This window comes from Myotis myotis, unplaced genomic scaffold (genome assembly GCF_014108235.1).
Source record: "Myotis myotis isolate mMyoMyo1 unplaced genomic scaffold, mMyoMyo1.p scaffold_m19_p_1, whole genome shotgun sequence".
NCBI lineage: Eukaryota > Metazoa > Chordata > Mammalia > Chiroptera > Vespertilionidae > Myotis > Myotis myotis.
In genome coordinates, this window is record NW_023416313.1 from 3,227,780 (window position 1) to 3,255,414 (window position 27,635).

Consider the following 27,635-nt stretch of genomic DNA (forward strand, 5'->3'; position numbering starts at 1 on the left):
TTTTGGTGCACAGGACGAGGCTCAACCAACTGAGCCACTCCAGCCAGGCTACATATATTCTTTCACCAACAATTCCGCTCCTTGGTCTCTGCCCAAGAGAAATGCATGCACAAGCATTTCAAACAACTTCTACAGGAAAGTTTATATCAGCAGAAAGTATAACAGTCTAAACTAAGAAGCCATACAAATGCCCATCAACAGTAGAATAGGTAAATGGTGATGTATTTATACCACGGGATAATACAGACCGACGAGGAAGAATGAACTGCTACATGCAACACGGATGAATCTCCTAAGCATAAAGCTGAGTGAAAGCAGCCTGGCACACAAGAGCATGTGTCACATGGTTCCATCTATATATATAAAAGGCTAATATCCAAATTTTCCACTCGGGAGTTTGACGGGGAGTTCGATTGCTTGCTATGATGTGCGCTGACCACCAGGGGGTGGTGTGGAACATGGGGGGGGGGCAACCAGCAGCTGCGGGCACTGAGAGAGTGAGGGAAGGAGGCGGAGGGGAGGGGAGGCGAGGCCTAGGCGCCTAACCCTGCATGAATTTCGTGCACCAGGCCTCTAGTTTATAGAAAAGCAAGGACCTGATGTTCGTCAAATAAGCCAGATATGGGTCCTGTGAGCAAGGAGGATCCTGGGATTGAGGGGGTGTGAGGGGGCTTCCAGGGTCCTTGCCATGATCTTTCTTCATCTGGGTGATGGTTACAGAGATGGTTTTTAATAACCATCTGCTAGTCCATACGTCTGTGCTGCCCACGTATTTATGGCTGTTTCAATTCACAGTGAAGAAGGGTTGAAACCACGGGACTGGTTTACATTTCCCTCCAGCCTCTGCCGGCCCAGCCTTCTGCCAGGAGACAGGTTTTTAAATCGGTCCTCCTGCCTTGGACGCTGTGATCGCACAGCAGTGGCTGGGACACACCTTTTTCTTTCTCCTTCCTGACTCTCAAGCTGTTTAAAACTCAACAAAAGGCGAACTCTGTACAAGCGCCACGGTCCGCGAGCCCAGGCTCTTTCTAATGAGACCGCGCTGGGTCCTGCCTGCTCCTGTGGTCACTTCCTCCGCCTCTGTCACCGGCTCCGACAGCCCACATCCCTGTGACCCCTTCACGCCATTTCATCTGGGAGACACTGATCGATGCTGCGCTCGGAACAGAACCAAACTGGCTCGTGGTGCTCCTCTGTGCGTGTGCGGGTCAGGGCAGCTGGGGGGGGGGGGGGGGGGGGGGGGGGCGGGGAGTGTACCTGGTGGGGAGAGAGGCCGGCCCCAGGCCTCAGCCCTGCACTCTCCCTCAGACAGAGGCCCAGGGAGCCAGGCGAGGGCAGGAATTCCCTGACTTCGGGCCTTCACTCGTGTCCGTGTCCCCTCTGCAGCCTGGCGCCTCGGGAGCAATGCTGGGGCGGGGGGAGTGCTCGCACCTGCGCCTGCAGAGGACTGTGAGGACAGCACCTGCTTTGGGGGCCGACTGCAATGACACACAGCACCTGGCACAGGGCCGGCTTTCTGTCCCGAGAGAGGGGAGGACCCTCCTGTCCTATGGGGTTGGGGCCAGTCATGTGACCTGTGTCAGCCCATAAAATGAGGTGGTGTGCCGTGGCTAGAGTGCAGGCCAGACCTCCACCTCTGCAGTGGGAGACATCCCCGGGAAGCCCACGGCCTCGGGAGGACATGAGGCAGGTGGAGCACGCTGTGTCCATTGAGTCCGGCCCAGGTCGGCCTCCTCCGGCCAGTGCAGACCACAAGCACATGTCACTGTCGCTTCCAGCACTGGGTTCCGAGGTGTCTCGCTGCATGACATTACGTGGTCATGGTTACGTGACCTCCACCACAGCAGGGGCGGGTCCCTCACAGCCAAGGGACAAAAGTGGCTTATGCTCACAGCTCAGAGGCTCACTCTGCAACCGTCTCTCGAGCCCTTGCTATGGGCTCTGTGCCAGGAACATGGCAGTGACAGGCAGATGTGGACCTGGACCTCAGGGAGTGCACAGCCCAGCGGGGGTCAGGGGTCACTATGACAAGTGCGATGGCCACGAGGGTGGCAGCCCTAGGGACATACCAGGGAATCTGGTCTGAGGAAGTGACGTTTAACTGAGACAAGAATGAGAACAAGCAAAACGGAGGGAAGGGAGGGGACCGAGTATCAGGCAGTGAGAAAGCACACGCAAAGGCACTGGGGTAGGAGGGATGGGGCATCTCGGCAGAACTGAGGGATGTCTGGAAGGAAACAAGCAAGGGACGTGACCCCAGATACGTGGTGGGTGGGCCAGGTCATGTGGGCCTGGTGGGCCACAATAGGGGAGCTTATGGGCCTGGCTGGGCAGGTCTCTGGGTCAGACGGGGTGGGTCTCGTGGGTCAGGCCATATGGGAGCATCACAGACCAGCCTGGGTGGTCATCACGGACCAGATGAGGGGTGTTAGCTCAGCCTGGGGGCTACGGGTGGCATTTTGGGTGTTAAGTGGGTTCATTCATGTGCTCAGTCTACATGGAGGGCAGCTAAGAATTCCTGGGTGAGAGAGGTCGGGCGATACGGACAGGGCCGCACACGGTGGGTACACAGCCAGCAAGGGCCACACTGCTCTGCTCTGTCTGCTTCCCAAGCGACTCTTCTCTACTTTGCAAATTTGCGCCTCTTCGCAGGGAGGTCAGCTGGTTGGGAAAATGACTAAAAGGGAGGAGGGGCTATAACCACTTAGCATGCAGGACCATGAAGGCACTGGCGAGTCTTACTTCTGCAAATAAAGAAAACATAAATTAACGGCTCCCGTGGCTTTAAGTCACAACAAAGAGCCACGGGGGTTCCCTTCGCCGGCTGCCATGGGGTAGACCTGTACGTGCCAGTCTGTATTTCTCAGACTCTGCGCCCTTGGAGACGACCTGTCACCCTTTAACCTTGCTAAAGGACCAGGCAAACTGGCTCACGCCCTACCGCCCCACAGACACCTCCTTCCAGGGACACGGACCACAGGGTGCCACACGTCTACCATTCACTCTTCCAGACCTACCTTGAATAGACTACGGCCCAGGAAACCATTGCTCTGGCATTTCCCCAAAACCCAATTTCTTTTACTCTTTGGAAACCTAGTGCTTCCTGTCTCGTTAGGCAAAATAAGGTCTCTCCAAGTCGCCCATGTCCGAGCCCCCAGAATATGCAGCCTTATAGGGTCCAAGACAGTGGTTCTCACCTTGTTGTGGCCTCACCCCATAACAAAGAAACAGAATTTCCGGAGGATGAGGCCCAGAAATCAGGATTTTAAAAAGATTCCCAGGTGATTCGAAAGTGCAGCCAAGGTTGAGAACCACTGGTCCAAGAGCTTCTGCAGACGCACGTTAGGGTCTGAGACGGGAAGAGACCCAGGTGAGTCCAATGTAAGCACAAGGGCCCGTCCGGGTGAGAGGGAGGCAGGGAGTCAGGGTGAGCGGAGACGGGATGGTGGGAACAGGTGGGAGCACCAGGTCTCTGGCTCTGGCACGGAGGAGGGGCCACGAGCCCAGGGATATGGGCGCCCCCAGCAGCCGGGAAAGTCAAGGGAACGGATTCTCCCTTGGAGCCTCCAGCAGGAACCCAGCCCACCCTCGGACGTCCGACCTCCAGGACTGCAAGGTAATAACCGAGTTGTCTTTAGCCACTGAGTTTGTGTTAATTTGTTGAGAGTTTGTGTTAATTATTTCTCATCGGACACGACCACGCCGCCTTCAGAATGCCAGAATTCCAGTTGCGCGCTCATTCCTCGATTCCCTCGTGCGTTTATTCATCCGTTTTGCCTGACCGCCTCTCCCTTCTCTTGCTCACCAGCCCACTTCTCCCTCCTCCTTGAATATGAGCCCCAGGCCTGAAGCCCAGGCTCCCAGCTGAGTTTCCTAAAACAAAACACCTTAACCTTTCACCGCTGGGCAGCCAAGAACCGACCTTGTTGAGAGAGAGGCCCGTTTGCCCCGGTTCCTGCGAAGGGACCTCCCTGTTCTTGGAATGTCCTCCCGGATACAACGGTCTCAGGTTACGGGGGAGTCTGGGCCCCGTCAGGGAGCTGGGACAGTGATGTGATCAGGGTGGGGCCTGGGGCCGCCTGCTATCAGCCCATCCCGCAGAGGGCCGGGGTTAAGGCCGGCCACACTGGCGGCCGCCCACGTCTGTGTGACTGCGTCCCAATAAAACTGGACGCCGAGCTCGGGAGCCTCCGTGTGGGCAGTGGCCGGCGTGTGATGCCAACAGCGCTGTCAGGAGGCCAGTGCTGCCCACGCCCCTGAGAGGGCGCTGGAGGCCTCTGCCTGGGACCTCTGGCCGACCTGGGTCTGTAGCTCCCGCTGCAACCACCCGCCGTGGGGACAGCTGCAGCGAGTCCTTTAGAGCAGCGGGCGCCACCCTTTCGGCCTCAGGGACCACCGGCGGGCGCCCCCCTTTCGGCCTCAGGGACCACCGGCGGGCGCCCGCTGCTCTAGAGAACTGAAGAGCCGAGGGTGGTCTTGGGGACTGCGTTTGGTGTCAGTGAGGCATCTTGTGGGGACTACGTTTTTGTTTCATCCTCACCTGAGCATAGTTTTTCCACTGCTTTTCGGAAGGAGTGGAAGGGAGGAGGGAGGGGGGAGGGAGGGAGGGAGGGAGGGGGGAGGGGGGAGGGAGAGGGGAAAGAGAAACGTCACTGTGAGACTCAACTGGTTACCTCCGCATGCGCCCGACTGACGGGGGCGGGGAGTGACCCTGCAACCCAGGTGCGCGCCCTTGACCGAGAATCGAACCGGAGACGCTTCGGGGGGCGGGGGCACATCACCCGTGTCTACTGTCTCTGTGTTCTCTGAGGACGGTTCATTTCTCTCACTGTCCGCCCCGACTCCTGGTGAGAACCGCGGCCGCGAAGCCGGAGTGTGGCGGGTCTGTTTCACCACCCGCCCCGGAGCCTTTCAAGAGACACCGGAGCAGGACGGGCAGCAAGCAGGCCCGCGTGGCGCTCGGCTCTGCGCCTGTCCCCACGGGCGGGTGGCGCTGGGCTGGGCTCAGAGACCTCTCTCTGGGATTTAGCGGCATCCGCGTCAGCCAAGCTGGGACCTTACTGTTTGTTTACAGGTCAGGAGACAGCGGGCATTTGAAAAATGCTGCTCTCAGCAGCCTGAGAACGCGAGGTGGTCGTCAGTTTATCTCACAGCCCCGTGCCCACCATACCATGATGGTGTCTCTCTCACAGCCACGTGCCCACCATACCATATGGTGCCTCACAGCCCCGTGCCCACCATACCATGATGGTGTCTCTCTCACAGCCCCGTGCCCACCATATCATGGTGGGTGCCTCACCCAAAGAAAAGGTCTGGGAAAGAACCTGCCAGGCTACAGGACGAGGTACCTTGTGAGCATATCCTGTGCACACGCACCCTCCTAGACAGAGAGGACGAGAATGCTTATAACACTGTATGATGCTCACTCTGTGCCCATAGCACCTCTGTGCTCTGCCTGTGGAAGCTTATTTAAACCGCCGGACAGTCCTGTGAAGAAAGCTCACTACCCCATCTTCACGGAGGAGACTGAGATGCTGGCCACCAAAACAGACCCGGCCCCAGCTCTCTCTCCATGATGCCTCCCCGTCTCCCTGCTCCCAGCGCTGCCCCCTGCAGGCCACTGTCTGCACAGGCCTCGGAAAGCAAGGCGAGTCACTTTCCGCCTTTGGGGCCGGGGGCCCAGGAGGATGTGCGGTCCTCACGCACACTCAGATCCTGAGGGCTCTCAGCCCGGCCCGCCTGGGGGCCACGTACCTGGCAGAGCGCCGCCACGGCCTCGGTGGCCCTGAAGTTCTCCTCTTGCTCCAGGTCACTGCACGTCACCCTCTGCCGCTCCAGGACCCCGTGAAAAGCCTGAGAGTAAATGCAGGAGCTGAATCGGACAGAAAAATGCACCCCCCCCCCCAAAATGCACAGTTCTCTCCACCTGCCCCCAACTCTCAGATCAAAAGGACGTTCATCCTTGGTTTATATCTGAGAAAAGTAAGGCACGTGGTCACGGGGCTTCTGTGGCTTGCAGGCTGAGGCCACGGCAGGGACCAGCGAGCCTGGACCCCAGGAAAGCCATGGACTGAGCTTTGGTCCAGCCAGAAGGCGGAGGTGCTGCAGGCCGCCCTGCCTGCTCTCTCCGGACAGCGTCCTCTGACTTAGTGCTGCAGGCCCTGCCCAGGCCTGGGAGACCGGCCCCGCGGAGCCCTGGTCACCGGTGTGCAGACCGGGAGCGGGGGATGCAGGCTCAGAGGCCTCGGTCACTGGGCGGACCCACGGGAGGCCGAGAAGCGCCCCCGTCTGCTGGAGGCCGGGACAGGGCCTGAGCCGCGCCAGGCCAGCGGGGGTCGCGCAGGGTCACCTGGAGGAGCTCCTCGGGGTTGGCCGTCAGCTGCGCCTCCGCCAGGAAGGCCCTCCGTTCCTCCTCCTGGGCCCGCGTGAGCTGCGCTGTGCCCTCCGCCTGGCGAGCCCGCGACGCCTGGACCAGCTCTTGGCCTCGCTGCACAAACTCTGAAAGTGGAATAAGCCAGGACCTCACAGGCGGCTCTCCCGGCAGAACCTCCCTGGCTTCTTCTGCCAGCACCAAGAGGGGCGCCACTGAGGGGCAAACCCAGTTTATTTCAGTTTCATTATTCGGGCACACGTGCTCCAAAGGCGTCAGGAGCCCGGAGGCCCACATCAGAGATGGCGGGAGGGAGGGAGCGGGGAGAGAGGCCTTCAAAGAGATGTGAGCGCGCGCTCCGCCACGTCCTGCCAAAAGTGTGCCCTCCCCGGGAACCAAATCTGGGCACACTGAGTCGGACTTCCAGCTTCCAGAACAAATGCCTGCTGTTCCGGGGCCCCTGTGTGCAGCATCTTGTCACCGTGGCCCGAGCTAAGACACCCGGAGACTCCCCGGTCCTACAGGATCCAGGCCAGTGTGGGGGTCAGAACCTGCTGGGGGACTCGCTAGGCACACAGATGCCCTACAGACGTCCCGACGAGACCCGAGGGGGCCCGGCACACTCAGCCTTGGGTCAGCACCAACGGGCTCTCTCGCCCAGGCTGTGAGGAAGCGGGTGCAGAGCGGGTCCCCGCCCTGCAGGGAGGCCAGGTTGCTTCCTGCAGCCCCACCAAAGGTCTGACCCGGACTAAGCCTCGGGTGCCTGGATGTCTTCAGCCCCCACCTGCCACTTCCCAGACGGCCGAGCAGCAGGCGTGTGTGGGAATCGGCCACGGCGGGTGCCCTCTCCTGCCTCGCACACCCCACCCGGCATCTCAGGGCCCATGGCTGGTGCAGGGCTGCAGGCACTGGGCACCTCCGCCCTCCTGCCCTCTGCACGTTCCTGGTGGCTCTGCCGAGAGACCCTGGGGTTCCCGTGAGCTGGAATCACCGACGAGGAAATGGAGCAGGAGAGCCTGCTAGGGAGGCAGCCCTGTTTACCCCGATCTACGGGGAAGGCAAGCGAGCGCAGAGCATATAAGGGGCTGGTCCCCAAAGGCAGAACTGGGACTCTTGCTGCCCCCAGCCCGGCCCCCTGGCCCCGCGGAAGCCGCTCACCCCTGCTGAAGCGCTCGGCCTCCTCCCAGAAGGCCTTGTGCTGCTGGGTCAGCAGCTCCTCCTTCTGCCGCGCGGACAGCCGGCCCTGGGCGACCAGCAGGTCCAGGCTGCGGGAGATGGCGGCCAGCCGGCACCTGGTCTCCTCCTGGATCTGCAGCCTCAGGAACTCGATCGTCTTTGCCATGTGCACGCGGCCCATCGTTCTCTCCAGGAGGTCCTGAGGGGAGAGGCACCAGGCGTCAGGTGGGGCCATCTTGGGGCGGCGCTCGGTCACGGCTGCGTCCTGGCCCCACACCTCGCTGTGTGCTGAGCACAGAAGGAGTAGCTCCCCTCTGAGCCTCCTGTGTCTGCCTCTCAGATGGGGACCCCGTGGTCCCTCGTGGGGACGTGGCGAGGCAGACACGGAGAGCACACGCAAAGCGCTTCGTATCTACTGAGTGCTCCCCCGAGGGTCGCTCTTCCGGGAAGGAGTTCAGTGCACGCCTATCATCACAGCCACGCCTCCCGCAGCCACCGGGCCTCGGCCGGCGCGGCACAGGGAGAGTCAAGGTCACAGGAGCCAGGGCTTCTGCGCTCAGAGCCCGGGTGCTGGGACTCAGAGACGGAGGGGGCGATGCCCAGTGTCAGACCTTAGGACCGCCCACCTTGTTCTGCCGCGTGGTGGTGACTTAGGGCAGGACTACTGGGAAAGACACTTCCCCACACACCCCACGCAGGAAATGAGGACTACAGGGCCAGGGCTCCTTCTATCACAGAGAGGAGACGCCCAATGAGTGGGGCTGTCGAATGAGAGTGAGGGCACCGGAAGGAGCAGCGTCACCATGCTGGACATGTGGACCACGTGAGAGCTGCAGGGCTGCGTCCCTCCCCACCCGCCACCCGGCTCGGGAGGCCTGAGTTAGCCCGGCCCCTTCACCGCCGGCAATCCTGCCCCATTCAGATCCCCCTCCCTATTCCCTTCCCGCCGACTCACAGTCACTCCTGCCCTGGGACCGAGCCTGGCCTCCCGGCCTCCACCTGTCCCCTCACACTGGGCCCCGCACGGCAGCGGGCCTTTCTGAGACGTAAACGTGGCTCCCGAGTCCCCTGGCCCCAACCCTCTCTCACTGCCCCCAGACCGAGTCCAAACTCCCGAGCTTGGGGCACATGGCCTTCAGGACCAGCCTGGCCTCGTCCCCAGCCTGGCCCCACAGCCCTGCCGACTCCTGGCTGCCCAGAACACGGCCTGCAGCTCCGCCAGGCCTTCGCACACGGGCCTCCTCCTGGGCCACCTCCCTGCCTCCTCGTACTCACTCCGCGGCCTGGCCGGGCCCTGCTCGCCCAACAGGCTCTGATCGAAGGAACCGACTGGAGAGCCCTGACGCCAGGAGCGTATCTGAGCCACCCACTGCCCAGCCTGGCCTCACTGTGGCTGAGCCGCACTGGTGGGGGTTCTAACAGCGTGTGAATGGGGCACGGATGGTGATCCCCCGATTCTGGACAAGGATGCTGAGGTCTATCCCGGAAGGCCACATAACCAGCCCGAGGGACAATGCTGGGAACCCGCCTCCTTCAGTGCAACACCTGCCAGCAGTCAGGGCCCATGGCCACTAGAGGGCGCAGGAGCATAAGCGCCAGGTTCCCCATGGCAGCGCCCAGGCAGGGCGGCGGCCAGGACAGCCACCTCTGGTTTAGCTCACGGAGGCCCTCCAGGCTCCTAGTGGCAGCACAACCTTTACGGCCTCTTCCAGGGCTCTGTTCTGAGAGTCCCCGAGGCCAGTGCCATGTTCCAGGGCCCCCTGCCCAGGCCAAAATGCTCAGACACCAGCCCAAGCACTGAAATTCCAGAGTTTATCACAGCACATTCCTAGATACGTCACGGGGTGGGGGAGGGGGGGGAAGTGGGTGCAGGGAGCTAACCGTCCCCCTTCCCAGGCAGCACTGCGGTGTCTTCTTTGTCCATTCTGCCTGCTGACATGTGGCTGGACATGCGCACTTCCCACGTGAGATCAACGTCCTGTCTGATCTCCAACACTCTCAGAGCAGGTGCCACTCTGATCCCATTTTACAGATGATGAAACTGAGTCACAGAGAGGTTGAGTAACTGCCGAGGTCGCACGGCTAGGAAGCGGCAGGACTGTGGTCTGAGCTCAGGTTTCTGGCTCGAGTCTGCAATACGGTCTCTATAACAGGACACGGCGCATAGTAGGTGCTCATTAAATGTTGGCTGAAGGAAGAGCCTACTGAGAACTCGAATAATTCATTCCCTCCTTCCTACTTGGAAGTTTCTGGCTAATTCTTGGGCCAGAGTCAGCTAAGGATACACTGTGTTTTGTGTGTGTGTGTGTGTGTGTGTTTCTGCATCCATATCGTGCTGACAGGATAATAATTAAAGAAAGAAAAAGGAGAAAAGGAAAGTCGTTTTCCTTTGTTGAGCGTCCCTATCAGCAGCCGGATCAAATTAAAGTCCAGCTCAGAGGGGCCTGGACGGCCAAGCCGAGGCCGGGGGCGCCGTCAGGCAGGGCGGCCCAGGTGCGCCACACCGGCCGCTTCCTGCCTCTGCCAGCAGGGCCCAGGCGGAGACGGGACTGTGTACAGGACGGAAGCACACAGTGCTCTCCGGCGGCCGTGTGCAGCGTGCGCCGGGCGTCTGTTAGCGCGCACCGTGGATCTGGGCGTGCGGGGAGGACCTGCGTCTCTAACCAGCTCTCAGGGGACGCGGAAGCCGCTGGTCTGCACCACACTCGGGGCGGACGGTTGTGGGTTGTGGAGGTTGTGGGTTGTGGAGAAGCGGCAGGAGTCGCTCTGGCTCCTCAGGGCCTGCTCGCGGGTCTGAGAGCTGAGTCTGCGCCGGGGGCAGGGCGGCCGCTAGAGGGCTCTGAGCCGCGTGTGACCTGGGCAGGTGCACGGGTCTGAAATGTAACCTCCGCGTTCCCAAGGCCAGAGGGCGGGGAGATGGGTGGGTAGTGCCCCGGGCCTTGCACACAGCAGGTGAGCCCAAATCCTCTGCAGAGAAACCCCCTGGTGATTAACGTGTTACAGGTCACGGAGCGCTTCCCCGGGCCTGTCTGTGACAAGGCCCAGGACCACCCTTTTATAAACAGAGCAACCGGAACTCAGAGAGGTTAAGTAACCAGTGCCAGGTGACACAGCTGCAAGGGGCTGGGCCTAGGAGGTGGATGTGCAGCTTCTTCGGCCCCAGTGCTTTGCATCCCCAGCTGCACATCAGAATTGTTTGGGGAGTTTACAACCAGCAGAACCAGGGCCCCTGCTTCGCACGGGTTAGACTGGGCCGCTGGGCACGAGGCCCAGGCACAGACATTGCCGGAAGCGCCCTCGGTGACTCGGGAGGCAGCAGGAGAGCAAACCAAAGCTCCATCCACCAGTGGGCGTCAACCCGACTGCTCGCCGTGGTCACCGGAGCTCCAACCCAGGCAGAGTAACTCAGGCTCATCTGGGACCCCAGCATCAGTGCCTTTTAAAGCTCCCAGATCATGTCAGTGTGCAGCCGGGGGAGACACAGTGCTCTGAGCTGCGGGACATGGAGCTGGCCGCACCTCCACACCTGGGAGGGAGGGAGGGAGGGAGGGAGGGAGGGAGGGAGGGAGGGAGGACTGGATGGGATGAAAGGAAGAAAGGATGGAATAGAAGGACTAGATGGATGGGTGGTAGATGGATAGATGGATGGGATGGAAGGATAGATGGATGGGATGGATGGGTGGAAGGAAGGAAGGAAGGAAGGAAGGAAGGAAGGAAGGAAGGAAGGAAGGGAAAGAAGAATAGAAAAAAGGACTGGATAGGACTGAATGGATGATGGAAGGACGAATTCATTGCTTTTCTCTGGGCTGTCTCTCCCCATCCACAATACGAAGGTGTTTGGACAACCTCTACAGCACTTGGAGCTTCCTGATTCCATCTCTGTGTGAACCCCTCCGTGCCCCTCCTGCGCCCCCCCCCCCCCCCCCCCGCATTACCAGCGCCTGCAGGTCCTGGGAGTCCCGCAGCAGCCCCTCCACGGCGATCATCCTGGTCGTGAGGGCCGCCCCGAGCTGGCGTGCTCTGGCGCTGGGACACTTGAACTGGTCCACGAGGTGGTGCGGGATGCTCTCCATCTGCCTCCAGAAGGCGTCCATCTGTGACGGGGGAGAGGCGGGAGGGGAGGAGACTTGGTTAAGAAAGTGTAACGCCACATGGTCAGGCGTGGGAACTGCCATCACTGCGTCTCACAGACCGAGATTCTCGACAGTTCTACCCCGGAGCACGTTCGCCTCGCAGCGTCACTCTCTCCAGCGGTGCCTCCTGTTCCACTGCAGTGAACAGCGATGAGCTTCAGACCCCGGGACCTCCCAGCTTAAAGGCGGAGACACCCAGCAGGCTGAGTCCTGCCCGCGGGGGAGGAGTGCGTGAATTCCAGTGCCCTCTCGGAATCGTCCAGAGATTTAAAAGAGATTGAACGTGTCCTGGAAATAACAGCACGAACGGCCATTGAAATGTCAGTTCTTGTTCCAAAAGCACCAGGGAGAGCGCGGCAGAGACGATGCTGTGGGAACGTCCTCCTTGAAACCCTCCTTCCTGCCCCATCTCGTCGGGCGCGGCGCTGGGACGGGAGTGGCTGCGAATGCCGGGCTTCGGCTGTCCCTGCGGCCTCAGCACCGAGGACAGTGACCCCAGGTCTCAGCGACGTCTTTTGCTTTATGACGTGTAGGTTGCGTGCGGCACGCAGTTTCCTTCCAGATAAAGTACAGCTGGAGCGGACGAGGACGAGGACCAGGCGCAGGGGACGGGCCCTGGCCCCCGAGCGAGAGGCAGAGGCAGCGGATCTGGGGCAGGTCCCTGCAGCTCCAGCTGGAGCTTCTCCTTGGCGCCCGTCTGAGGCTGAGAGGGACACTTTTTGCTGGACCCGCATGGGAGGGGTCAGGGGTCAGTGGCCCCAGAAGCCCACACTGACCTGGCTGCTCTGGCTGAAGGTGGAGATCATGACAAGCTGAGGCTCACTGAACCCTGCCAGCCGTCGGGGCTGGGCTCGGCTGGGACAGAGCATCACCCCGAGGCACTGGCGCCTCTTCAGAAGCTTCCTGTCCCATCTCGGGGCCTCCGGGCAGCTCGCTCTCCGCGTCCTCCCCCTGGGCCTGGTCAGACCCCGCCCCACCATCCCCTCCCAGCCTGTTCTCAATCTGGGTCCTGATTTCTGTAGACAGTTCTCTGCACCACCACCCCCCGCCCCTCCTTACATCCCATCCTATCGGCTCCCACTTCTCCTTGCCCTCCACCCACTGCAAATGCCTTCACGAAACCCCACTGCACTAGCCCCGTAGCTCACACTGGCCTCCACACAGCAGCCTGTGCAGCCCTTCAAAGCAGGAGGGAACCCAGCCACCCTTTGCTGCAACCCTCAGCGACTCCCCGTCCTGGTGAGAGGAGGCCCCTCGTCCAGGCTCTGCTCAGCTCCCTCTGCCTGCTTCTCGGCTCCCTGCTGCCTTCTCTGCCGCCTGCAGGCCAGCACCACACCTCTCCCAGGCAGCCTCTCGATGGTCCGTTCTTCTCCAAAAACTTTCCTAACCGGGGGTAAAACAGTTCCTCTCTCCCCTGTGCCTCAGCGCTCCTGTGTCCCCATCTGTCACACTTGTAAACCTCATCTGCTCACCTGTCACTGTCACCCCTCCCCCTCCCCGGGCCCCGCGCTGGCCTGAGCATCTCTCCGGCAGGGCCAGGTCTAAGTTCATTTGAATCCCTGTCGCCAGCACAGCGCCTGGGCGCCAAGGAAACGTGTGTTTAAGACAGAATACGTGAACAGCGGGTCATGGGACCCAAAAGCCAAACAGAGATAAATACCTGAAGGAAGCCCTCCTCTCTGGAACTTAAAACCTGCTTTTAAGAGCGATGCCCGGGGATGAGGAGATGGCAGCCAGCACCCGCCACACCCACACAGGGTCAGAGCAACCTCTGCTTTGAATGACACGAAGGCCAATCTAAAACTTAAGCCAGAGGAATCGGTTATAAAATAAGACGCCTCCCTCTGAAAATCCTGGCCCTTAGTGACACCTGCTCCATCGCTCAATTCGGAGACGGACCCCTGGCTCCGGGGCCGACCCAGCAGGGAACCCCAGTGTTAAACACGTTTCTAGGCGCATCCACTCTCTCTCCAACCTCCCAGCTGGGCCGCCCCGAAGCCCCGGCTTTCACGCAGGAACAAGCCCATCACCTACGTTATCGATCAGCTGCTCGGCGTTCTCCCTCTCCTTCTTCTCCACGTCCGCCAGCGCGATGTACTGGGAGTCGCCGGCGCCCAGCGTCTCCGTGTCTGACAGTCTGGCCCGAAGTCCCTTTTCTAATTCCTCCAAATCCTGCAAAAGGCAAAAGAGAGAAAATAAAGAACAAGTTGAATGTGTCTTAAGTTCTGCCATAAGAAATGCTTTTGTTTTTCACATTCTCATGGAATATTAATTTCTTCCCCCCGGGGAATATTTCTTAACCAAACGTCGGTGCTATGGGTTTTGTCCTATTTAAGGTTTGATGATAGAAATCGATTTTTCTCCCTAAACGCAGAGCCTCGAGAATGATGGATTATTTTCTTCTATAGTCCTCACCCCCCACAAAAAGTAAGCTGGGCTTAGAAAGCCATGAAACAGCATCTTTCACTCCTTCTGCAGCTCTGGGAAATCAGATATTTAAAAACGCCCCAGCCTGAACAGGAAGTCCCGCCCACAGTGACTCTCTTGGGCAGAGAACATGACCGACATTCTTCTCACCTCTCTGCCTCCAATATTTTTTCCCATTTTAGTCCACACTGTGGTTTTTACATCTGTACTCACGCCTGTATCTCTGTATTACGTTAAAAGTGTATCTATATATATAAAAACCTAAGCCACCATCTGACCAGCCAGTAGCTATGAGGCACACTGACCACCAGGGGGCAGATGCTCAATGCAGGAGCTGCCGAGCTGTGGTGACTTGGCAGCAGTGGTTCTTGGGTGGCGCACCAGGAACCAGAGAGGAGGGAGCCCGATTCCGGGGTGTGTCACCCGAGAACTGCCCTCTCGCAATCCGGGTCCCCTCAGGGGATGTCAGAGAGCCGGTTTCAGCCCGATCCCCGCAGGCCAGGCTGAGGGACCCCATCAGAGCACGAATCCGTGCACTGGGCCTCCAGTATTGTAATAAGCTATTTTCCAATTACCTGGAACTACAGATTGAAGACTTACATTTTCCTGTTTTGAAAGAATCTTCTGGTAGAATTCGTCATCAGGCTTCTTTCTTGGAAGGAGGTCAAGGAGGCACATTTTAAAAATCTGAATAAACATCTATTGCCAAAGAAGGGAACATAACAGAAATAAAGGTTTAAACAACAGAATCTCCCTCCCTCCTCTCCTCCCCCCTCCTCCTGCTTCTCTCTGTTTCTCTCTGTCCCTCTCTCTATCTCTGTCTGTCTCCCCCTCTCTGTGTCTCTGTCTCTCTCTCCCTGTCTGCCTCTCTCTCTCTCTCTCTGCTTCCTTTTCTTTTTCTCTTTCTCCCTCCCTCTCTGGGTAAAGTGAAGCCGGCGCCCACCCACAGGCAGGAGCTGCCTTCCCATCTTGGTGTCTCTTCCTAAGATCGCTCTCCCTCCCGAGGTGCTGGCTCTCCCTCCCCACACCCGCCTCCTGGGGGTCCCGGCGCACAGAGCCCGGGTCACGGTGCCGGAGCCCTGAGGGGTGCCGAGCCGCCTCGCCACCTACCAAGCGCTCGTCCTGCCTCAGCGCCGCGTCCAGCTGGAGCAGGTCTTTTAAGTGGAGGTGATAGATGCAAAGGTCAAGGTCGGCACTGCAAAGTCGCAAGAGGAAGAGAGACCTTTAGTGTCTGAGGTGCGGAGGGGGTGACAGTTAGGGCGTCCCTGCTCAGTACCAGCCTCGCGGGTCCTGCCCCCAGATTTTACATCCGCAGCGTGTGCGCACACGGAGATTCCCAACGGCCACACGGTCTACGAGATGGAGTGTCAGGAGCTCTTTGCGACCCACTCGTGACCAGAGGGGACTTGGCCTGGACATCGAGGACAAAGCCGGAAGATGGCAGGTGGGAGAAATGACACTGGCACGTGCTCCGGTCACTGGCATCCTGTATCACAGGCTGCCTTTCTGAGGGCTCAGCCTGTGACCACTGTACAGACGACGCTGACGCAGGACATCGAGGGCCGGAGAAATCAGTGTTGGTGGCCGTCACGGGGCAGGTCAGCGGCAGGGTGCAGGGAAAGGCTCTACCTTTTCTCCGACACAGGCAAAGGCCTTTTGAATGACTGACCCCGAACGGTTAGACGTCCTCTAAGTCCAAGGCTCAGACACAGCCTCTCCCAGTGAGGAAAGGGGCTCCAGTCCAGCCACATCCCTCCCGCCGTGGGCCACCTGTGGGGTCCCCACCAAACTCTGGTTCTGAGCCCACTCATGCCACAGCCCCGGGCCACATCCAGGACCCCTCGAGCTCACCGAACGTCAGAGCAGACAGGCCTGAGGACCGGCCCCCACACCCCCACACCCAGCACTGAGAAGGCGCCTACTCAGTGCTGGCTGCGATGCTGTGCACAGGCACGCTGGAAGGCGCCTGCTCAGTGCTGGCTGCGATGCTGTGCACAGGCACGCTGGAAGGCGCCTGCTCAGTGCTGGCTGCGATGCTGTGCACAGGCACGCTGGAAGGCGCCTGCTCAGTGCTGGCTGCGATGCCCCCACCCACCCCGCCCCAGAGTGAGTTTCTGGCCACTGACCACGAGGTGAGCCCTCCTCCAGGCTGGACAGTTTGAAGATTCTGAGCGTGGGCTTTGGGGATAAGGTGGTGGGGTCAAACCTGGTTCCATCACCATCCGCTGTGTGACCTTGGGCAGGTCACTGAGCCTCTCTGAGACTCACTTTATTTTTTTTATTACTTGCTTAAATACATATTTTTATTGATTTCAGAGAGGAAGGGAGAGGGAGAGAGAGATAGAAACATCAATGATGAGAGAGAATCATTGATCGGCAGGTGTGGCTCAGAGGTTGAGCATCTACCTATGAACAGGGAGGTCATGGTTCGATTCCTGGTCGGGGCACATTTCCTTCATAAAATGGGGCAAAGCTGCCCCCACCTGATAAGGCTGGCAGGAGAAATTAGTTCATTGACTAATAGTTACCATCACTGAACCGGTCCCAGGCTCCCACTGGCGGAAGAGACAGGGCAGGGGACGGGACCGACTGATCCTTGTGCTCATGCAGTAAGTACCCCCTGCAAACTGCCCGGCACTCTGCCCAGCACCCGGAAGGCGCCTACTCAGTGCTGGCTGCGATGCCATGCAAAGACACTCTGGAAGGCGCCTGCTCAGTGCTGGCCGCGATGCCGTGCACAGGCACTCTGGAAGGCGCCTACTCAGTGCTGGCCGCGATGCCGTGCACAGGCACGCTGGAAGGCGCCTACTCAGTGCTGGCCGCGATGCCGTGCACAGGCACGCTGGAAGGCGCCTACTCAGTGCTGGCCGCGATGCCGTGCACAGGCACGCTGGAAGGCGCCTACTCAGTGCTGGCCGCGATGCCGTGCACAGGCACGCTGGAAGGCGCCTACTCAGTGCTGGCCGCGATGCCGTGCACAGGCACGCTAAAAGGCGCCTACTCAGTGCTGGCCGCGATGCCGTGCACAGGCACGCTGGAAGGCGCCTACTCAGTGCTGGCTGCGATGCCATGCAAAGACACTCTGGAAGGCGCCTGCTCAGTGCTGGCCGCGATGCCATGCACAGGCATGCTGGTGACGCATCAGGGTCCCCTGAAGTCTCTCCGTGGCTGGAGCCTGACTCCGTAACTCCTATGCGGATCGATACCACATGGCAAGTGACAGAGGGAGACAGGGTCCCACTCTGACACGGGGCGGCTGTGTGTCCCTGGCTGAGTTGCTTAACCTCTCTGGGCCTCCATTCTCTGTTTCCTCCTCTGACAACCACATGCCTCATGGGCCCGCGTCCTCCCTCGGCCCTCCTCACCTCTCGCAGGTCAGGGCCTCGGGGAAGCTGTGGACGCGGAGGAAGGTGCGGCGGAGGAACCTGTCGTCACTGGCGGCCGAGTGGATGCTGGACGAGGAGCTGCACTCGTCCTTCTCGGCCTGGCTCAGGCTCCCCAGGCTGCTGCAAGGCGACGCCTCCACCGGCTGGTTGGGAAGAACTACCTGCTTTAAGTTTTCATGCAGAGACGGGTTGGAGGAGCCGTCGGCCAGAGGCTGGGGCAGCAGAAGAGAAATGGGACTCAGTGCACGTGACCATCAGGAGTCTGACGCGGTAATTCCACCCGCAACACAGAATGGCGGCTCCCGGGGCGGCCAGGCGGGCAGGCTGGGCAGGGGTGGGAGTGGACCCGTGTCACAGCTCTCTTGTCCCCAAGAGACCAAGGCTCTGCACCAGGCTCCCACCCCTTACCCAGGAGCCTGCCTCTGCCCCGATGACCCCTGCACCTGGCACTCGGCTGCCCACTTGCCCTTCTCCACAGCAGCCCCCCGGCCCTGGCCCACCTCTCTTGCTGCTGTCTCAGACCCGGGGCCAGCTCTGTCCACTAACCCGCTGACCACCTAGCTCTTCTTCACCTGCGTTGACATGGGCGCCACCTCCTCTCCCCAGACCTGCCATGGCCCTGGAATTGGCTCAAAGAAATGCAGTTCCTGCCATGACCTCAAGAGGGCGCAGCCTGAGCAGGGCTCTGCCCCCCAGGCTGAAACCCTCTCCCTGTCCTTTGCTGGGCAGAAGCAGCTGTACCCCAGACACAGAGCCCAGAGCCTACCTTCTCCGACGCCCAGCCCACACCAGCTCCTACAGGCCCCTGTCCTCTCTGTGCAGCCTGACACCACACCGTGTCCCTCCCAGACGGGGGCAGCCTCCAGGGTGAGGACCATGCTCCCCTGACCCCAGCCATGCCCAGTGGCCACTGGGGAGGCGGCCCAGCGTGGGTGTGGTGCTGAAGAAAGGCCCCTGCTCTGGGAGTGTACCCCCACCCCCCCGCCCCACCACACACAGAGCTAAGGAAGGAAGTGGTTCCCAGTGTGTGTTCCGGGGAACAGGTCCATGAACTGCCACCCGTTTCTGTTCACCGTAAGGGTTCCCCGGAGAATCTAATTTGGGAGAGTCTGCATGAGCCAGAGTGGACTAGTTTCCTCGGTGCGGGAATTCTCAGAGCCTTCGATATGCTCTGGCTGTTCCCAGGCAAGTGCTGATTTAGGAACAGAACGGGTGCATGCTTAGCTGTCACACACGGGCCTCAGCCCTTACGTCTACTGTCCGATTTAACCCAAACTACTGGGTGAGGCAGGAGGGCCCATTGCTCCCATTTCACAGATAAAGAAACTGAGGCCCCAGAAGTCAGGAAACGGCCTGCAGTACACAGCGAGGGGGCGGGCCGGGGGGAGTTGGGACTGAGTCGGGGTCCTGTCCTCTTTCCCGCCAGCATTTTCCTCAACTTTCTTGACCAGGAAACTCCTTTTCCCACAGAGCATCTCGCCGGCTGGGGGCTCCTGAGGCGCCAGGGGATAGCCCGCTCTCTGCGAAGCTCCCGGCCGGCTGCGGTATGAACGCCGGCCTTCGGTGTAAGGCCTGTAGCCAGGTGGGGGGGTGGCTGGCCCGCCTCTTTCTGCAGCGACCTCGGGAGGTCCTTAGCCCCTCTGGGCCTCAGTTTCCTCTGCGCAACGTGGAGACGACAGTATTATTTATCTCATCGGAGCCTGTGAGGCTGGAATGCCGGATGCACGACAAACGCTTAGCACCAGGCCGGCCCCACCGCAAGTGTTCAGGAGTGTCGGCTGCTGGCGTGAGCCTCAGGGTCTGGGATCGAGGTGCTGGAAGCCGTGTCAGTATCGGTATTTGTATTAGTGTTGCACGAGCGGGGTGGGCGCCGTCCTACTGTGCTGTCCCTGCTGTGCCTGGGGTACAACACACCACGGTATTTCCTTACCTTGATACACCAGGCGCACCCTGGCCCTGACCACACTGCCATCACACCCCTAAGTGTTGCTCGGTGACAAAGCCTCACGCTCACCCTATGACAAAGGCTGCCATAAACCCGCAAGTAGAGCCTGAGCTGCACATCGAACCCCACGACTCCACCCCGACCTCCACCCACTGAGTGACTGGTTCCCGAGATGGAGCGTGGGTGTCTCACCCGGAACTTCTGGTTGATGGGATAGACCACTTTCGCCTTCAGTGCGAATGCTGTGACGTTGCTGTTGAAGGACGGCTCGCGTTCCTGGGAAGAAGAACAAACGGCATGGGGAGCTTCCGCGAGACAGAGGATAAACGCCAAGGGTTTCCAAAGTGCCGCACCGCGCTGTGACAGCCGCCTGGCAAAGGGACCACAGGCTCACACAGGCCAAAGTGAGCACGCCCTCAGCAGAGGATGGATGATGGACGGGGGAACAGGTGGATGGACGAATGGACAGACAACAGGTGGATGGACGAATGGACAGATGAACACACAGATGGATAAGTGGATGGGCAGGTGAGTGGATGGATGGATGGGTGGATGCATAGATGGGTGGATGGATAGATGGATGGGCAGGTGAGCGGATGGATGGATGGATGGTGGATGGATAGATGGATGGGTAGGTGAGTGGATGGATGGATGGATGGATGGATAGATGGGTGGGCAGGTGAGTGGATGGATGGATGGATGGATGGGAAGGATAGATGGGTGGGCAGGTGAGTGGATGGATGGATGGATGGATGGATGGTTGGATGGGTGGGCAGGTGAGTGGATGGATGGACGGATGGATGGATGAATAGATGGGTGGGCAGGTGAGTGGATGGATGGATGGATGGATGGATGGATGGGTGGGTGGTGGATGGATGGATGGGCAGATGAGTGGATGGATGGGTGGATGGATGGTGGATGGATAGATGGATGGGCAGGTGAGTGGATGGATGGGTGGATGGATGGTGGATGGATAGATAGATGGGCAGGTGAGTGGATGGATGGATGGACAAATATGTGGATAGATTAGTATACAGATGAGTGTACAGATAGATGGGTAGATGGATGGGCAGGTGAATAAGTCGGTGGACAGATGGATGAATGAGTGAATTAATGGGCAAATGGGTAAAGGAATGTACAGACAGCTGGAAAGATAGATGGGCAGGTAAATGAATAGATGGATGGATGATGGCTAGACAGACGGACAAATGGGTGGGTGGGTACATGGACAGATGAATGGATGGATAGGTATGAATAGACAAGTGGGTGGATGGTGGATGGCTGGATGGGGAGGGATGGATGTACTGACAGGTGATGGAGGGGCAGACAGATGTTAAATAGCACATGCATTTAATTCCAAGTCTTCACCTTTGGAAGAAATCAGGATTTAAATACTATGACAATAATGAACAAGAGCGCTCCTAAAACTGCAAATTTTAGTGGAAAAGTCCGACAGAATAATTTTAGCTGTGCCGCCGGCATAAACACTTACACGCGGCAATATTCACGCAAGACTTGGGGTTAGACCCTCCCTCACACAAAAAGCAGAGGTGGGCGGTCTTCTCACTCTTCTGAGCCTTGGTCCTCCCGGACAGTGCCCAGGTGGGTGCCTGACCCCAGGACCGCGCAGGTGAAGCGCCCAGCGAGTGGCCGCGCAGGACAGAAGTGAGACCACGCAGCTGGAAGGGGCGGCGAGGAGCCCGTGAGCGAGGCCCTGCTCAGGAACCGCCCGGGAAGCCTTCCTGACCGCAGCTGGACGGCTCTTCCCAGCCGCTCTCCATCCCGCGTCTCTCACGTCTCTCCCCTGCCAGCACGTCCCCCTGCACGTGGCAGAGTCGGTGCTGAATGAATGTTCTGGAAACAACCAGCACGTGGACGAAGGTGAGCAGGCAGCTAAGTCAGGAGCCTGGCGCGCAGACCTCGAGCCATCTCCACCCACCAGTTCGAAGAGGCTGGTGGGGGAAAACCGCACCCACTCCTACTTCCCTGCTTCTCAGCTGAATCTTGAAGAACGAGGTCCATGACAACGAGCGAAAAATACAGATTTTCCGCTTCCTCACAACGTGGAAGGTTGGAACAGCACCTGCCCGAGCCAGCACCAGGCCCCTTATGTCTCCTGAGAGGGTTCCCCATGCTGCCCCACTGAGCAGGGCAGGGAGGGGCAGGGGCCCGGTTCTCGTCATTTCTGTTCGTCCCTTACGACTCGCAGAAATAGGCTTAGGTGACAAGAATGGGAAACCTCCCACATGTGCCTCCTCCTCAAGCTCCCAAGGGTCTGGCGACAGAGGTTTCCGTCTCCAGTTCTCACACAGGAGAGATGAGCACAGAGAGGTTAAGCCATGTGCCCAGGGCTGCACAGCTAATACATGCCAGAACTGGGATTTGAACTCAGATCCCTGGCTCCAGAGGGGCAAACCAAGGTCGAGAGGTTGATACCCTCCATTTCACCCTCCTGGGCAATCAGATGGCCTTTTAAACATGCCGTTCCCACCACTGCCCAGCTGCCAACCCTCCTGGCTGCCCGCTGACCCCAGGGGAGGACCGCCCCCCGGCCCCCAGCATCCAGTCTCGCTCTCTGCTTTTTTAGGACAAAAGCGAAGAAGGGCAGTAAGATGAAAAGCCTGTCTTCGGAACTGGTGACATAGTTTGCGGGGCTCAGTACAAAATGAATACGGGGGGTCTTACTCAGAAACGATTAAGAAGTTCAAGACAGCCGAGTCTGCGAAGCAGGGGCAGGCCCGACGGAACGCGGCCACGTGACGGCACAGGCCTGGCTGGCGTACAAGAGGAGACACCCTTGCTGAGAATTCCACGCGAAAGCAGGGAGGGCGCGGCACTTTAACCTCCTCTCATCGAGCGAGAGGACAGAACAGAAGAGGTGAACAGTGGGAGGAAGGCCTGGCCCCTGCCTCCCGGGGGTTCATCTTCCGCAGGGAGACACAAAGCAAAAACTGCGCTTCCTGTGGAAAGCATTGCCCGGCTGGTGTGGCTCAGGGGTTGAGCGTCGACCTATGAACCAGGGGGTCTCGATTTGATTCCTGATCAGGACACATGCCCGGGTTGCGGGCTCCATCCCCAGTGTGGGGTGTGCAGGAGGCAGCCGATTCATGATTCTCTCTCATCATTGATGTTTCTCTCTCTCTCCCTCTCCCTTCCTCTCTGAAATCAATAAAAACAACCCATAGTTATGAGAAGAAAAGGATGTAGAGGCTGGTCCACCTGACACCTGTGGAAGCAGGACCAGAGGATGGGGCGCCCGGGCCTGTGCAGGAAAACACAGTCCCAGCTGATGGTGTGACCCCAGCCACGCGGGAGACCTGAGACTGCTGTGGCTCTTCTGTCCTGTCCCCTGGGTGCACCATCCCCTCGAGGGCAGGCCCAGGGCGGACGGAGGCCCAGAGCACTTAGCATGGCCTGGGGCAGAGCACAGGCATCCGCAGCCTGAGGGGCCCGGCTGTGTGGGCTGTCAGGGCTCCCCAGTTCAGAGCTCCCCCCAGCTCTGACGACCTCCCAGCGGCAGCCACGCGGTCATTCAGGAAACTGGATGCAGCGCAAATTTCAATGTAAAACTTCTTCCGCCAAAGCAATGCCATTATTCAGAAATGACCGAGAGCAGGACTGAGGGACGGAGAGGCCCTCTCCCCACTGCCAGGCCGGGACGCAGAGCAGCGAGCCGGGGCTGGGGGCCGCACGCCCGGAGCCCGCGGGATTGTGTTTGCTTTGGGCTGACGTGAGCTATTTCTCCGGAGCTCAGACCAGGAGTGACAGGAGGCACCGTGCCTCGGTCCTCTGTGCCTTAGAGGACACGGGGGTCACAGCTGGACGCGCCCTGTCAGAGTCAGTCCCCTGCCCAGTCTCTGAGGCGCTGTCTGCAGAGGGCAGGGGCACCCGGGCAGCCAGTCCCCGGAGCGGGCAGATCTTTAACTCAGCTCTGGCAATCATTAGCCTGGCAAGGGCGTGGCCTGGGCACAGCTAAACAGTCCGCAGGGAGAAAACATGAGCGTGCCTCCGGGGAGGGGGAAGGCCGCCGCTCCCTGCACACGCTGCTGGGAGGGGGAAGGCCGCCGCTCCCTGCACACGCTGCTTCAGCCCCTAGTCCGCGGCCGGAATGATCCCAGGCGACTCACGGGGACCCCGGGAGCCGGCGGATCACCGTCCTCGTAACGCTGAGAAACCGGAGGCTCAGAGAGGGTATGTTTCTTGCCCCACCTCACACAGCAAACCGGTGGCAGAGCTGGGCCTGGGTTCCAGGCTCCCCGGGAGGCGTGGGCTGGACTGAGTGTGGGGCCAGGAAGGGGGTCCAGGGAAAATCCATCTTTGAATATCTCCGTCCACGGCCCAGGACTCCACCTCCTAGATGCTTACTTAGTTTTTACTTAAAAGAAATAAAACTAAAGGAAAACAAACAAACCTATACACACTCATTCACAGAGGCCTTATTCGGAATGGCGGTCACGGCCAGCGCCACGCCCGGCACATCCCCACGACGGGCCACGCGACCAAAGGACAAACGACTGACAGGTGCAAGGACAAGGCTGCATCTCGAAGGCGAGACACGAGGAAACGCAGGCACCAGACGCACGTGTAAAAGCCTGGAACGGCGAGGCCAGCGACAGCGCTGGCAATGCTGCAGTGGTCGCCTCGGGAAGGGGCTGGGGTGGGGGGTAGCCCAGAAAGGGGCGCAGGGTGCTGGGGAGCTTTCCAGGGGGTGCAGCGTCTCTGACTGGGGTATCGGTGACAAGGGTGTACACAGCTGTCACTCATCAAACTAAGCTGAAAACCTTGCCTGGTCCTGTGTGTAAATGATGCCTCAAAAGGAAGCCCACTGGGACCTCAGCTCTGTCAGAGGGTCATCTGGAGGACACCTGTGCTGGCAGGGGGGACGGAGGACCCCAGCATGCACCTGGGCAGACACACCCCACACCCCACTTACGTCCAGAGCCTCTGCATCCTTTGAGGTCCGCGCCCCACTCTTCCTCCTCCTGGGCGGGGAGCCGGCTTCGGACGGGGTCTGTGCTCTAGACTCCAAATTCTTGAGCAGACTCTGCACGTCGTCTACCTAAAACCAAAGTGGGGGACGGGGTGAAGTGCGCAGCCCAGGGCCCCAGGGACGGTGGCCATCAGGCCCCCACCCCCAGCGGTCATGCCTGCTCGGCTCCGGGCTTCCTCCTGGCCTGTGCGCACTGCCCCGTCTCTCACTCCCACTCGGGGGCAGCTGCATCCTGCCAGGCTGTCCAGGGGTCACCCTGAGGAGCCCCGGAACCCCCTCTCAGCATGTCCTCAGGCCCCGGAGGCAACACTTGGGTCAAAGCGCATTCCATCGTCCTTCAGGGCGGTGGCCCCGTAACCTGGGCGCTCCTGAATGCTTAGCCGCTTAACTCAGGAAACGGCACCTAAATATCAATTTTCCTGTTATTCCCAGTGATGTCACGGGATGACTTTTCAGAAAATATGCTAGATTGCCTTGAATCACAGAATGGCTTTATGTGAACAGCCGGTGACCGCACTTGGCAGATTCTGCATTTGCAGATTCGAGAGCTTGCTAACCTTTATCTGTAACCCAAAACCAACACCTGGTGCTGCTGCGGTCCTCCCTGGGCGTGCGGGGCGGTGAAAAGTTCGAGTCGCCTGGCGTGCCTTTTCCACCTGAGAATGAACCGCCTCTTGCTCAGCTCAGACTGCAAACAAGCGTCCTTTCTGTGTTCTATCTAGTGCAGGGGTGGGCAAACTTTTTGACTCGAGGGCCACAATGGGTTCTTAAACTGGACCGAGGGCCGGAACAAAAGCATGGATGGATTGTTTGTGTGAACTAATATAAATTCAAAGTAAACATCATTACATAAAAGGGTACGGTCTCTTTTTTTTTTTTTAGTTTTATTCATTTCAAACGGGCCGGATCCGGCCCGCGGGCCGTAGTTTGCCCACGGCTGACCTAGTGCCTTTTCTTTTTCTTTTTTGTAGCAATTCTGTTGTTTGCAGTGACCTCTAAGTGCAGGCTGCAGTGTGGTCTAGCGCCCAGAGCACCAGAAGGCTGTGGCGTGCTTCGGAGAGAAAATGCGTGAGATAAATTTCACGCAGGCCTGAATTACAGCGCTGTGGACCAGGAGTTCAGTGTTACCAACAATACATATTGAGAGCATGTCTTTACTCAGAAGCACATGTAAGACAAGGCCACGTACTGATCGGTAATAAAAACATTATGACTAGAATCTCGCAGGGGCCTCGCCCTGTCCATCCTCTCGGGGCACTGACTCAGTTTTGCTAACTCTGTGTTTGCAGGGAACATAAGCACCGATGTATTTTAAACCCCAGTATGCCAGAGACACTGACCCAGTCCCTCCTGGACCACTGTCTGCTCACGGAGACCATCTTTGAATAAGAAATATCAGCTGTTTGTCACTGAGCTAGTCAGCTACTGCTGTGGAACATCTAACACTGGCGGGTGTCAAGCCTTCTTCTCTCTGGTCACTGGGAAGAGAGTAAAGGACAAAACAAAGCCCCTGACTTCCTGGCGCTCCCATTCTAGCGGCAGAAGAGAGATGTCATCAAAGAATAAGTAAATAGTATGTCAGAGGTGACAGGTGCTGTAGAGAAAGGAATGGATGGGCGATGGGAGGACGCCTTCTTGGACAGGATGGCATTTGAGAAGAAACCTGATGGAAGTGAGACAGCAAGCCCTTCAGGTACCCTGGGGACAAGGAGCGGGCAGAGCCAGTGCAAAGGCCCCGAGGCAGGAGCATGCTCAGCATGCCCAGGGATAGCGGGGTGGGGGTGGGTCGGGGAGGGGGGGCAGATGATGAAGCCAGGGATGTAGGGGCGTTTGCTGAACAGTCACAGCGGCCCAGTAAGGGGTTGTGCAGGGACAGCACTGCTCCAGGAGGAAGTCTCACCCTCCCCACAGGGGAACATCAAGATTTTGCTCCTCAGTTAGAAATGACCAGGAGGCCAAGCGTCACCAGCCACTGGGTTACAGACTTCCACGAGAGACAAACAAACAAGAGGAAGAAGTAACCAGGGCAGACACTGCCCGGGGGAAAAGAAAACTTAAGCCACGACAAGCTGCTCAGAGAGATGTGAGAAACGGTCACACTCACAAAAGAACAGGACGGGACAAGCAGGGGACGTCTGAGGGCAGGGAAGAACAGTCGGCACTCAGTGTGAAGGTCCTGTTCCCTCCCGGAGCTCAGGGGGCTGTCAGACTCGGATGTTACTGTCCTCTGTCTCCTGGAGGCTGCGGGCCTCCCAGCCAAGGGCAGGGCCTGCCCTGCTCACGGAGGCGGCTCTAAGACCCGGCCACGGGCTGGCAGTAGAGCGGTGCCACGAAACGTTTACCGTAGGTGCAAGAGTGAGTGCATGGATGACAGCAGGAGGGCAGCCTGAGGCAGCAGCGGGCACTCAGGAGAGGCGAACTAGTGACGCACAGAGCAAGGAAGCAGAGGGATCCACGGGCGGGGATTCCCCAGCCCTCCCGTCCTCCACGCCGCGCGGGGCCCCTGCCAGCTCCAGGCGAAGCCCCGGGTGCTACTGATGGAGGCCCAGGCCGAGGCCGGAGGACTTGAGCGGTTGTTTACATCACGTGGCAGGCACCGCCTCCCGCATCCTCCGGGACCTAAAGGGAGCCCCGAGCAAGGACCAGCTGCGCGCGAAGCCCGCCATCCCGTCCAGGGGACGCAGAGCCCGGGCTCGCAGCCCAGGGGCCTAGGAAGCCCGCGCCCCGTGCGCCCCGTGCGCCCCGCACTCTGGCTGCCGGCTCGGCCGACCTACCTGGTGTCGGGGCCGCGGGCGCGCGGCGCGGCAGCCAAGCCAGACGCCGAGGCCGAGGCCGAGGCCGAGCGCGGCGCCCAGCAGCACGGCGGGGGCCAGCAGCGCGGGCACCGGCTGCACCGCGTCCCGGCCCAGCAGCAGCCGCGCGTCGCTCCCGCAGTCCGCCCCGCCGCGGGCCATCGGGGGCGCTCAGGCCGCGGCCCGGCCGCATCCCGCCGGCCGGCAGGCACCGCTCCGGCCCGCCGTCCGGTGCACCGTCTCCGCCAGGTCGGCGACGCCGGACTCGGAGCCCGGAGCCCGGGCGGGCCAGGGGCGCTGCGCGCTCTCCGGACTTTCCGGCCTGTGTAGTCTCCTGCCCGGGTCTTCTTCCCCGGGTCCCGGCGCTGCCTGAGCCGGAGGGAGGAGCCTGGATCTTCCGCCCAAAACTTTGAGCC

At 59.7% G+C, this 27,635-nt stretch overlaps 1 protein-coding gene across 3 annotated transcripts in view; it reads right to left on the reverse strand.

The window, feature by feature from the left end:
- EVC (EvC ciliary complex subunit 1) overlaps nt 1–27,612 on the reverse strand; it is a 47,001-nt gene extending 19,389 nt beyond the window's left edge. For all 3 annotated transcript variants that reach the window (XM_036328579.1, XM_036328572.1, XM_036328589.1), the window contains exons 1-11: nt 27,202–27,612; nt 24,371–24,496; nt 19,630–19,713; nt 17,472–17,704; nt 15,217–15,301; nt 14,707–14,805; nt 13,714–13,851; nt 11,482–11,640; nt 7,529–7,745; nt 6,350–6,498; nt 5,755–5,853 (exon numbers count right to left, since the gene is read on the reverse strand). In XM_036328579.1, the coding sequence (XP_036184472.1) occupies nt 5,755–5,853; nt 6,350–6,498; nt 7,529–7,745; nt 11,482–11,640; nt 13,714–13,851; nt 14,707–14,805; nt 15,217–15,301; nt 17,472–17,704; nt 19,630–19,713; nt 24,371–24,496; nt 27,202–27,381 (1,569 nt within the window). In that variant the 5' untranslated portion in view covers nt 27,382–27,612. The remainder of the gene's footprint in view (nt 1–5,754; nt 5,854–6,349; nt 6,499–7,528; nt 7,746–11,481; nt 11,641–13,713; nt 13,852–14,706; nt 14,806–15,216; nt 15,302–17,471; nt 17,705–19,629; nt 19,714–24,370; nt 24,497–27,201) is intronic.
- Between the last annotated feature and the right edge of the window lie 23 nt (nt 27,613–27,635).